Below are 13,356 nucleotides of genomic sequence, written 5' to 3' on the forward strand. Positions count from 1 at the left end.
TGGCTTCGAACCTACGAGATCCTCCTGTCTCCGCCTCCCAAGCATGGGGATTACAAGTGTGCGCCACCATGCCTGGCCCAATATTTGTGTGTGTGTGGGTCTGGGGATGAAACCCAGGGGCATTTGACCTCCAAGCTACACCCCCTGCCCTATTTTTTTTTTATTTATTTATTTATTTATTTATTTATTTATTTATTTATTTATGGTCGTACTGGGGTTCCTGGAAACCCTTCTACCTCCGGGCTACCCTCCCAGACCTATTTTTATACTTTTAAATTTGGAAACAGGGTATCTTAAGCCAGCGAGGCTGGCTTCAAACCTGCGCGATCCTCCTGCCTCCACTTCCCAAGCGTGGGTTGTTCTTTATTTTTGAAACACGGTCTCGGTGAGTTGCAGAGGGCCTCACTAAGTAGCTAAGACTGTCCGCAAACCGCTATCCTTCAGTTTCAGCCTCTCAAATGCTGGGATTACAAGCGTGCGCCACCATGCCGACCTAATTTTTTTTTAAAGTATTAGTCACACCTATAATCCTAGTGCTCAGGGGAGTGAGGTAGGAGAACAGCAGCTCAAGACTAGTTTACTTAGACCCTGTTTTAAAATAAAAAGTATTGGGGTGAGGCTCAGTGATAGAACTTTCCTGACTTCAATCCCAGTACTACAAACAAACAAAAAAGTGTTAATCACTCTCACCAATGCTTTCCAGTTCCCAAATTCTGTATTTTATAGAAAATTCATCTCATTTTACTTTTTTGCCTGCGATAAAAATAATTATTTTTGAGGGTTTACTCTATTCCATTTCTTGGGAAATGTTATGTTTCTATCGAGATCTTCACAGTGATCCTACAGAAGTAGGACGATGATCTTTGCTTCGCCGTGGAGGGCAGACAGAGGCCGGGCGGGTGAGGGCACCTGTCTACTGTCCCACAGTTTGTAAGTGTTGGTATCTGATCCTCCAGCTAGAGTGTCTAAGTGCACACTCGGAACCCTCTGTGCTGCCTCTAGGTTCAGGTGTATTTGAGGACCCAGAACCAGTTCTCTTGACTTCTGATCAGGTTGAATCACCTGCCACATAAAAGCTGAGGCCGGGCAGTACCAGCCAGTTGGTCAGCATGACTTCCTGGAGATTCAAGAGGCAAGCCAGTCCTAGGCATCCCCAGGAAGCTGAGGGCCAGTGGGGATGTTTTTTAGTTAGGGTCCTCAACACTGTGATCCAAACACCTGATACACAGAACTTACAGGAAGAATGATTTATTTGCTTTCAGGTCTGGAGATTTCAGTACATAATACTGAAATATACAATACGTAATACTGAAATACATTTACATTGACTGCCAAGCAGGAGCCAGGGTTATAGGTCTTCAGGGCATGATCACAGGGAGCAGAGAGAACAAGGGAAGTAGGCTAGGAATATAGGAATATATATATATATATATATATATATATATATATATAGAGAGAGAGAGAGAGAGAGAGAGGGGGGGGGGCTCTCCAAGGCCATACTCCCAGGAACATCCCCAGCCATGCCCTGCCTTCAAGGCCACGCCTCCATGGGCCCCCCCCTCTGAGCATGGCTGCCTCCAGAGCCTGAGGTCCAAGGGACATTTTACTTCCAAATGCTAACAGTCCTTCAGCTCAGCAAGTGTTCATGGTGGGCCTGGAGTACATGAGGCAGGTGCTCAGTAGAGCCCCGCATGAATGAATGAGTGAATGATGCATGAGCAGCAACATAGAGTCATTTCCTGGTTGAAGCAATGGAACCATGAATGGAGCACAGAGAAGGGAGTGCGTGCTGGGATCACGTCCCGTTTCACGGCGAGGTGGAGAAACGAGCTGCCCAGGAATTGACCGTCATTCCGGCTTAGTCCGCATGTCCTGAGTGCCAAATGTCTTGCTCTATGCTAGTCTCTGATGGCACAGGAAATCCCCCGCCCCAGGCAGATACCTTCAGAGCACCCTACCAGACCCCGGGCTAGGAACTGGGGCTGCGTAGGAGAAAAGATAGTGATTTCACTCCCCTGGAGCTCACAGGCCACTGAGTGGTGTATTTAAGTACACAGAAAACACGCCGGGCGTGGTGGCACACGCTTGTGATCCCCACGCTTGGGAGGCGGAGACAGGATGACCACACAGGTTCGAAGCCAGCCTCTCTGGCTTAAGAGACTCTGTTTCCAAATAAAAATATAAAATAGGTCTGGGAGTGTAGCCCGGAGGTAGAAGGGTTTCCAGGAACCCCAGTACCACCACCAAAAAAAAAAAAAAAAAAAAAAATACACAGAAAACACAAAGATAAATACTTACTTTTAGCGCTGAAGTACTAGCCATGTAAGCACAATGCCGTGGGTTTGATCCCAGCACCCAAAATAAATAAGTAAATAAATATCTTTGGCTGTCCTTGACTAATGCATGTGTTTAACTCCTGACACCAGACAAAATGATCATTAATCTCCCCTCCCTCCTCTTCCTCTCCCCCTCCTCTCGTTCTCTCTCTCCAGTTTCAGAAGCCGCATGACCACTCCCCACCCTTTCGGTTTGGGACAGTGCCGAACGGAAGCACAGAGAGGAACATTCGCAATAACTACCCCTACATGCACCAGTACATGACCAAGTTCAACCAGAAGGGAGTGGAGGACGCGTTGGTCAGCCTGAAAACGGGGTAAGGATGGGCGTCTCTTTTTCTCTGCAGGCCTGCTGGCCAGCAAACCCGACACAGACAGCCTGACCCTGCAGGCCTTGCAGTTTATCTGCGCTGCAGTTTTCTTTTCTGGAGAGGGACCGGGGGCTACATGGACCCCGGTGGGGTGCTGTTTCTCTTAATCTCATGAGCATCACAGGCTCCCTCTGAGTCCTGTTAAGGAAAAGTGAATCCAGGAAACTTTGAAATGCAGAGAACCAGAGGGGTTTCTTAAATGATAAAAGAAATCGGTCCAACTCCATAGGCTATTTTCGCCAAACAGCTCCAACTAGGTAGAGGGTTTAGAAAAGCGAGAAAGATCTTTATCAGATTTGAACGGAGGTGTGTGTGTGTGTGTGTGTGTGTGTGTGTGTGTGTGTGTGATACTGGCAACAGCTTTATGTAAAACTAATAATGTAATACTGATGAATATTAATATAGTACTGATGAACTACTGGGACGTGGCTCAGGAAGCTCAGCCTGCAGGGGCCCTGGGTTCCAGCCCCAGAACATGGTGGTGGTGGTGGTGGTGGGCATAGTGCGGGGACCATAGTGGCGGGAGGGGATACTAGCAACGAAGGAGAAAGAAAAGCAGGAAAACAAAGCAATGAGAACTCCAGTCATCTCTCTACGAGGGCAGTTAGCATCCTTGGGTCCCCATGGGCATCGCGGAGTGTGGTGCATCCACCATGAACCTGCCAAGGAGAGAGAGCAGCGGCCAGGAGCCTGGGCTCTGGGCAGGAGTGCGCTCTGCCTCCGCGCCCTCTGCTCACTCTGTGACCAGTCATGGCCAGTTCTTCAGTGCTTCCAAGCCTCATACACACAATGGGAAGAATCCTAGGACCTGACTCCTAAAGATCTGGTGAGGATTCAAAGAGAGAATCTGATGGAAAGCACTTGATTTTGTTTTATTTTTTGCCTGGCACACAGACAGTACCTAATTGTTGCCGCTGTCATTTACGGTAGAGGTTAAATTCTATTCTGCACATCTTCAAGAAGTCAGGGATGTGTGAAATACAATTTAGAAAAGATTCCATTAGAGATGATTTCATTTTAAGCGGAGGAGTTGTTTAATGAGAGGAGTTTTGATTATCTAGAAAATTAACTTTTGTGGGACTTATCAGTTGCCAGGGATTCGGGAGCCAGACAGGTGACTGCAGCTGCCTTCTGCCCTCAGCGCCACACCTGGTCCCTCCCTCTCTCCCTCCGTCCACAGAGCTGCTGCCAGGCCCAGTGCCTGCCGGCCAGGCCTCTGCCCTTTTTCAGAATTGCGACCCAAAGCAATGTGCCCTTTCAGCCCATTTGTGATCTCTTTGGTATCCCAGGGGGGCTGGGAGCTCATGTATTTAGAAGCTGAGCCTCCAGTTTATCCAAAACTCATTCATATGTTACTCATTCTGGTATGGAATGCTTTAAAAAGAAGAAGGGGGGGAAAAGCTTTTAAAGCCTGGCATGGTGGTGCACGCTTGTATTCCCAGTACCTGGGAGGCTGACACAGGAGGACTGCAGGTTCCCAGCCAGCCTCAGCTACTGAGTGAGACCCTCCACAGCTTAATGAGACCCTGTTTCAAAATAAAGATTAAAAAATAGGGCTAGGGGTATATCTTGGAGACAGAATGCCCCTAGGTTCAGTCTCCAGTTCTGTAAAACTAAAACTAAAAAATAAAATAAAGCTTTTATTTATTTTATTTATTTGTGTGTGTGTGTGTGGTACTAGGGTTCCTGGAAGCCCTTCTACCTCTGGGCTACACTCCCAGACCTATTTTTACACTTTTTAAATTTGGAAACAGGGTCTCCTAAGCCAGGGTGCGCAGCTGGCTTCAAACCTGTGCAATCCTCCTGTATCTGCCTCCCAAGTGCTGGGATTACAAGCGTGTGCCACCACGCCCAGCTAAAATAAAGCTTTTAAATTAGAGCATGGCAAAATTGCAAAAAAAAATTAATATTAAGTCTGTTGTTTGACATCTTTGAAGAGCCATTCAGGTGATTGGTCCCTAACAGCACCTTCCACACCCTCTCCTAGACACTATCTCCCACCAAGCACCCTCACTTTTTTGTTTTTTGGTTTTTTTTGGTGGTACTGGGGGTGGAACCCAGAGGCTTTCTACCTCTGGGCTATACTTCCAGACTTATTTTATACTTTATTTGGGAACAGGGTCTCATTAAGTTGCTGAGAGCCTCCCTAAGTAGCCGAGGCTGGCTTTGAACCTGTGCAATCCTCCTGTCTCCGCCTCCCAAGCGTGGGGATCACAAGTGTGCACCACCTCGCCTGCCGTGCACCCTCACTTCTAAAGCCATATGTTTTGTTGTTGTTCTATCATCTATATTAAATCATAATGTCTGTCCTCATCTTTGTCTGCCTTATTTCGCTTAGCATTCTACGTGTGAGCTTGTTGGTGTAATTCCAGTTCTGCCATTCTCCGTACGTATAGATTTTCATCACTGGACTGTACCACCATGTTTACCCCGTCTTCTAATCTTTTTAGGTGCATGGTAATTACTTCTCATAATGAGATTTGGAGTGATAAGAACAGACGTGTGCCCAGGCCTTGGAGTGTTTCTCCTGCAGTCCCCTTCCTGTCCCTTCCTTCTCCCGTAGAGGTTATTGAGATTGGTATTGGCAGTCTTGTGTCTGTGCATGGCGTTATTTTAACTGTTCTGTCCATGTCGTGCCCTTCCTCCCACCCCACCCTCCCTCCCTTAACCCCCTTCTACTCTTTTCCTGGAATCGCTCCTCCTGTATCTGACATCTCTTTGGTTTCCCAGTTTCACTCGAGTTTCCACATATAAGAGAAAGCATACAGCCCTTCACTTTCTGAGGCCGGCTAGTCTCACTTAGCACAGTATTCTCTAGTTCCACTTATTTTCCTGAAAGCGATATGATTTTGTTCTTCTTTATGGCTGAGTAAGATTCCATTGAGTGATTATACCACAGTTTCATGACCCATTCATCCGTCGATGGACACCTGGGCTGGTGCCATAATTTGGCTACTGTGAATTGTGCTATCATAAACATACATATGTGTGTGTTACTATAATATTCTGACTTCAATCCCTTTGGAAAGATGCCCAGGAGTGGTATAGTTGGGTCGTATGATGGTTCTATTCCCAGTTTCTTTCTTTCTTTTTTTTTTTTTTTGAGGAACCTCCCCACTGATCTCTATAGTGGTTGTACTAATTTTCAATCTCACCAACGAGGTATAAGAGTTCCTATTTCCCCATCTCCTCACCAGCATTTATTATTATTTGTATCCATGATGATTTCCATTCTAACTAGAGTTATAAACTAACTGGAAATCTCAGTGTCATTTTGATTTGCATTTCCCTGGTTGCTACTGATATTTAACTTTTAATACATTTATTGGCTGTTTGCGTCCTGTTTGGAGCTGTTATGAATAGCTCTTCTAAAGCCATTCTCATGCATGTCTTTTGTTGCATGATCAGGTTCATTTTTCATGGCGCACACCTAAGACGGGAACTGCCGGGCCTTCGAGTGTGTATGTTCTCAACTTTGTCTAAATACCAAGAAAGACAGATTTTTTTTTTTTATGACTTTCCAGCTCAGCCATGGATCTAGGGGTTTTTTTGTTTGTTTCCAGTGATTCTTTCCATCAGCATCTATATCATTGCTTTGGATGGCCCAGGAACCCCATGTGAATGACAATGGTTGGAAGGCTGGCGGGCTCCTTCCTTCTCCCTTTATCACCCAGAGTACAGAAGGCATTGTTTTCTTTCTTTTACAATTTTTTATATATAATACTAAAAATAGGATTAGAGAAATGGAAACCATTCCTGCTATAAATTGTACAAATTGTTTTCTGGAAGCCATAGTATAATTATGACATCCATCTTAAAAGCTCGGGCAGATGGTGGTTCACTCTACACTCATCTCCCACATGAGCGATGCTGTGGTTTGCACCGTTACTTTAAACGCAGAAGCTGAAGCAAAGGGTATGAGTCTTTCTCTAAGAATAACCGAATACACCATTAGGGTCTCAGAGAGCATGGCAGCTCTCCATCCTGAAGTTCAGTATCATGGAATAATGTTGGGGAAAACCAAATGCATGTTTAGCAGGGTATTAACAGGTTAATTATTTACATAGGGTATTAAATCCAAGGGCATTCATCTCTGAGTTACACTTCCATTTCTTTTTATTTATTTATTTATTTATTTATTTATTACTTATTTTATTTCAAAACAGGGTCTCCATAAGTTGCTAGGGACCTAAAGTCAATTTTGAACAGGAAGTACATTTATGTGATTCCAAAGTAAAAAAAAAAAAAAAGTATTTAAGAGGAACAGGAAAGTCTTCCTTGTGCACCATTCCTCAAGCTGCCTACTGCCCTCCCCCTATAGTAACCACATCAACTGTCTGGACTTCCAGCCTGCTCTTCCATAGTTTCCGTGACCAGTGTTTAATTTTTATTGTGTAAACAATACCGTGCTGTATTTAATCGGTCCCCGATTAATGGGCAACTTAGGTTGCGCCCAGTCTTCTGCTATTGCAAGCAGCACTGTGATGAATATCCTTGCCAGTGCATCTCATGGAGTGTACAATAAATCTCTGGAAATAGGGGTCAAAGACTATAGGCATAATTGTAATTTTGACAGATATTGACAAATTTCCTCCCAAGAAAATTCATATTTACACCATTAATGTGTGAGAGACTATTTCTCCAAGGTCTTTGCCAACAGAATATGTAATCAGCATTCTACAAGTTTGCTAAGATAATAGGTAAAAATATGCTGATCACATATTTTAATATCAGTTTTTATTGCTGGTAAATTTTGTCTGTATTTTCTCACATAATTCAGAGTCGCCTGTAATTTCTTTTTTGAAAACTCAATTTTTTTCTATTGGTATGTTAGTCTTTTTCCTATAAATTTATGTCTGAGAAAAGTGAACCTTTCATTTGTGGCATGATTACACATGTTTTCTCCAGATTTTTTTCTTTTGGTTTGCCTTTTGAGCCTACGAATGATATTTTTCATGAAAATTGTAAGTTTTTATAGTCAAATATATCAACCAGCTTTTATGGCTTCTAGATTTTGAGCCATAATTCTAAAGTATTTCTCCACCTTGAGGTCACAAAATAATTCTCTCGTATTTTCTTCTATTTTGGTTGCATTTTTCACACTTGGAATTTTCATTGGTGTATGATATGATATCTGAATTCAGCTCTTCAGATAATTACAAAAACCAAAACGCGAGACCTGCCACCACAGACCTTGATCAAGACTTAACCAGCTCTGTGTGCCACGGGTCACAGCATCTGATCCTCCCTACAAGACCCAACACATTGTCCTCTCCCTCTCACATTTTTTTTTCCTTTTGATTTTTTTTCATTCAAAATAGATTACTTCCAGGAGTGATGGTGTACACCTGTAATCCCACTTCTTGGGAGGCTGAGGCAGGAGGATCACAGAGTCAAGGCCTGCCTCAGCAACTCAGCAAAACCCTGTTTCAAAATAAAAAGTAAAGGGTTATGGGTAGAGCTCAGAGGTAGGAATCTCCCTCTCCTTGGTTCAATCCCTGACACACACAAAAAGGATTACTGCTCAAGGAAATGAATTCTTCACATCCTCACCCCCTAGCTTAAAAAAATCATCGCCTCCCATTCACCACATACAGTATTTCTAGAAAGCTCCCTCTTTCCAGAAAGTAGAAGGAGGCTTCCTGTCTACTTCTGAATCGCTGAACCTCAGGACGTGCCCTCTGTACTGTCCCCAGCAGTCTCCAATCCAGCAGGCTTGACGTAGAGTGCCCAGGGCATGTAGCTGGGGTTCTGGGTCTTGCCCTTCGGCCTGCAAGTCTCCATAACACCTGCAGATTAGGGAAGCCATGTGTGAGACCAGGCCCAAGGAAATCTGGGTTGTGGTTTCCTGGGAGAACCTTGCACATGGAGAAGGGGTTTCTGACTATGGTTGGGTGGGAGTCCCAGCTCTGTCATTGCCTAGCCATGGCCTTGGGTAAATCCTGTCACATCTCTGATACTCAGTTTCCCCATCTAAAATGTGAAAAGAATGAATCGTTTGGTCACTGAAATTGTTTTGAGATTCTTTTATTTGTGTCAATATTATTTAGTCCAAAGCCAGACCAACCCCTATACATAAATGACTGCCTGTTTTGCAGAAAATATTTAGGAAAATAGTCTAAAGCTGTGTCTCTAGATCTGGCCAGCGGATCAACTGTATCTGAAATCAGATTCCTGAGCCCGACACAGCACTTTCTTTCTAGCCACGGAGCCTATAGATTTTTGTTTTGGCAAACGTCCCCATCTACCCTGTGCCAGATGATTTTGAGACATGCTAAAATTTGAGAACAGCTATTATAACACAGTTTTAAAACACACACTTAATTGAGACAGATACATAAGGAGTAGATGACCCAAGTGCTTCTCTTTGGGATCCATCATGGTTTGAAGACAAACATACGCAGAAAAAAAAAACTTAAAAAAAAAACCTTAAGTCTCACTGTGTATTGGAATCCGTAGTAAGTGGAGATAAGGAACGGCCAGGTAAATCAGGGAGTAATGGGGTTCGAATGTAAACATGGGCAGAGAGGGATTTTTCAGAAGCAGGTTTGTTGGGACGTGAGCGCTCTTTGGCTAGAGGTGGAGGAGCAGTTACTGACTCCAGGTTTCTAGACAGATTATTTCTCAAAGTGTAGCCTAAGTCAGAAGCAGTGGGATGCTAACACAAACGTGGTTCCTGAGCATCACTGAGTCTGATCAACCAGAAATCCCATGTGGAGGGACCTGGACATCTGCATGCTGTAACACACTCTTTGGGTGATTCTGAGGCACCAAATCATCTTTCGGGAACACCTGCTCCGTGATGGAGCTGGAGATGAAGCCAGCAGAGGCAGAAATGGAGACGGACTTATATATACAAACCAGTTTTGGCAAGTGGGCAGATCTGCAAGCACAGCCCTTACCCTGGGTATAAATTAAATAATGTCCCTAGAACCCCCAGGAGCCGAAGCTTTCAAGACACAGTAGGATTGTCGGTTTTTATTTTAATTGATTTTTGCATACAATTGTATGTATATAAATACATGTGAAAGTCCTGATTTTCTAAGAAACATCAATATCTAGCCCTAATCCTCCACTCCCCATTCTCCTGTTCAATTTCTTTCCCAGACCAATGGTGTCTGGAAACAGATAGGCTTCTGGGCTCCTTTTGCATGGAGTACCTGGAGAAAAGAACTCAAAAGGAGGATTGCTATTATTATTATTATTATTATTATTATTATTATTATCAGTTTTTTATGATACTAGGGATTTTAGTCAAGGGTGTTCTACCTCTGAGTTACACCCCCAGCCTTAGTTTTTTTTTTTAATTTTGAAATAGAGCCTCACTAATTTACTGAGGTTGGCCACAAACCTGTAACCCTCCTGTCTCAACCTCCCCAAGTACTGGGATCAGTACTGGCGTCAGTTTTTAAAAATTGTGTTAATATAGACATAAGCAGTTGATCACAGCAGCAATGCTTGTAATAAGCTAATAAAAGTTAACACACATAACATAAAAGTTACCATTTTATTTATTTTTTAAGTGTCCAGTTCAGTGGTATTAAATGCATTTAAAATGTGCAACAATCAAAACCGTCCATCTTCAGAACTTTTAATCTTGTAAAACTGAAACTCAGAACCAATTGCACAATGCTCCAATCCCCTTCCCTCCAGCCCCTAGCAACTTCCATTCTACTTCCTGTCTCTATGATTTTGATTACTCCAAGAACCTAGGTAGAAACATGCTGTATTTGTCTGGTTTTGTGATTGGCTTATTTCACTTAACATAATGTTCTTAAGGTCTATCTATGTTAAAACATATGTCAAAATTTCTTTACTCTTTAAGGCTGAATAATATTTCATTGTATGTATAGTCCAAAATTTCCTCTATTAATCCATTGATCGACAATTGGATTGCTTCTCCTTTTTAGTTATTTTGAATAATGCTGCTACGTATGACCATACACATTCAAATATCAGAGTGACTTACTTTTTGGACATACAAGAAGTGAAATTTTGGATCATAAGGCATATTTTTTGTGTGTGGTACTGGGGTTCCTGGAAACCCTTCTACTTCCGGGCTACACTCTTAGACCTATTTTATACTTTTTAAAATTTTATTTGGAACAGGGTTTCTTAAGCAAGCGCAGCTGGCTTTGAACCTGCGCAATCCTCCTGTCTCCGCCTCCCAAGCGTGGAGATTACAAGTGTGCGCCACCACGCCCAGCAAGGCATTTTTTATTTATATATTTTTGCAGTATTGGGGATTGAACCCAGGGGCATTCTACCTTCAAGCTACACCCCCAGCCCTATTTTTTATTCTTTCATTTGAAACAGGGTCTCACTAAGTTGTAGAAGGCCTCACTAAGTAGCTGAGGCTGGCCATGAACCTATGATCCTTCCTGTCTCAGCTTCCCAAATACTGGGATTACATGCCTGGCTTTCTTTATAATTTTTGTAGAGCCATTATACTGCTTCCCACAGCGTCTGTACTATTTTATATTTGTACTAGCAGCAGGCAAGGGCTTCAACTTCTCCACATTCTCATCAACACTTGTTGCCTTCTACTTTTTTGGCAGTTACCATTCTAATGGGTATGAAATGGTATCTCTCTGTGGTTTTTATCTGAAATTTCTCTAATGATTAGTGATGTTGAATACCTTAATGTGCTTAGCTGCAGTTTTTTAAAATTTTTTATTGATGCATTGTATTTATACATCATGATGAAGAAAAAAACTTGTGTAGACACATGCACACATCACCCAGCAGCCCCTCCCGGTCCCCACCCCACGCCCTCCCCATCCCTCCCTCTCATGCTTGGCTTAGTGGTTGACTTCGATGTGCATTAGTACATGATGCTCTTTAAAGAGCTTCCTTCTCCCCTCCTCCCATCCCCACGGCTAGGTTGCCTTATTTGCTCCTCTATACCTTCTTTTGCAAAGTGTCCATTTGAATTCTTTGGCCATTTTATAATAGCACTTTTGTCATTGTTGTTGAGTTTTACGGGTTCTTTATATCCTCTAGGTATGAATCTATTCTTAGATGATTTTCAAATATTATCTCTCATCCTGGGGTTGCCTTTTGCCATTTTAGTTATGTTGGTAGCATCTTTTGATATATAGATTTTAAAGAGAGAGTTGTCTTTTGACCAATAAGCACTTGTCTGTAAAGCTCAGGTTATCCTTGATAAAGTGTCTATGAGAAGAAGAAGAAGGAGAAGGAGAAGGAGAAGGAGAAAAAGGAGGAGAATGATGAGGAGGAGGAGAAGGAGGAGAAGAAGGAGGAGGAGGAGGAGGAGGAGGAGGAGGAGGAGGAGGAGGAGGAGGAGGAGGAGTCACCTCTCCCTGCAAGTGTCAGAAATGTGTTCATGGAAGATTGAGCGCTGATCTCCTGGTCTAGAGCACAGATTCTCAAAATCGATGGGGTTCAGAAATGTAGTTTTTTAAATCATTCCTCCAGTGGTTCAGATATCGGTAGTCTACAGGCTTTGAAAGGTTCATCATTTGAATACCAAGGGACAGAGTTCTGTCTGGAGTAGACAGGACAAGGAAGAGGGAAGACACTTCAGGAGAAGAGTGCAGGATGGGTGGAAGTGTGGAGGAAACTGAGCCTAGGTCTGAGTGCATCAGAGTTGGTAGAACCTTTGGTACAGCTCTGTCTTGTTTCCATACATTTCTGCATTTTGGGAGACCTTACCATTTGTGAGCTATAGCCCTGAGCATGTCACATATATAATCTCATTTAATCTTCACAATATCTCTGTAAAGCTGGACTTGGTGGCACATGCTCATAATCCCAGTTCTTATGAGGCTGAGACAGGAGGGTCACAGGTTCCAAGACCAGACTCAGCAATGTAGAGACTTCAGCAACCTAGAGAAACCCTGTTTCAAGGCAAAATATATTAAAAAAGGGCTGGGCATGTAGCTCAGAAGTAAAGTGCCCCTGGGTTCAATCTCCAGTAACACACACACACACACACACACACACACACACACACACACACACATTCCTGTGAGCTGAGTACCATTATTATCCCTTTTAAGAGATGAAGAACCTGAAACTCAATAGGGTTAACTGGTTACTCAATAAGCTACTTAGCTAAATCACTACATTATAAAATTATTAAATGTAGGATTTGGACTTTCCTCCCACTTGGAAATGCCAGCTAGGCAGCAAGGTTTATTAGGTTAGAGTTCAGGGGAGAATTAGAAACTGGAGCTATGTAGTCTGTATTGCATATAATACATATATATGTATTATATGTATCCATGCCATAAGTATCATGTTATCATATGATCTAGGGCTTGATAAAACCACAGTATTCTCATTGCTATCCTCAAAAGAAGCTGATCCCGAGGTACTGGGACTGCAGGACATAGTTGGGCTTAAGTGTATAGGAATGCTCTTTGAAGGTTAGTTGCAATGCAGACCAAGTTCTTTGAAGGATGCTATTTAAGCAGCTTTATTTGCTATATTTTATCAGGTCAACAGAATCAAGCATGAATGGTTCATTTTCAGCAGCTGAGTTCGAAAGCAGGCATAGACATCAGTGTTCAGCAAGCTGCTGTAAGTGGGATAGCGTCATCTCCAGAGAGAATCAGATCGACAATGACCTGGTTTCTGAGATCCACCCCCACACTGCAAATAAAGCTCAAAAATAATTGCTACAA

General features: G+C 43.0%; 1 protein-coding gene across 1 annotated transcript in view; it reads left to right on the forward strand.

Moving 5' to 3' along the window:
- The window catches only part of GRIN2A (glutamate ionotropic receptor NMDA type subunit 2A), a gene marked incomplete at both ends in the record, with an annotated part of 411,861 nt that overhangs the window by 347,106 nt on the left and 51,399 nt on the right, over window positions 1–13,356 (forward strand). The window contains one exon of the mRNA XM_080704218.1: window positions 2,493–2,653. Within this exon, the coding sequence (XP_080560344.1) occupies window positions 2,493–2,653 (161 nt within the window). The remainder of the gene's footprint in view (window positions 1–2,492; window positions 2,654–13,356) is intronic.

This window comes from Muscardinus avellanarius (assembly GCF_963383645.1).
Source record: "Muscardinus avellanarius genome assembly, chromosome: 10".
Lineage (NCBI taxonomy): Eukaryota > Metazoa > Chordata > Mammalia > Rodentia > Gliridae > Muscardinus > Muscardinus avellanarius.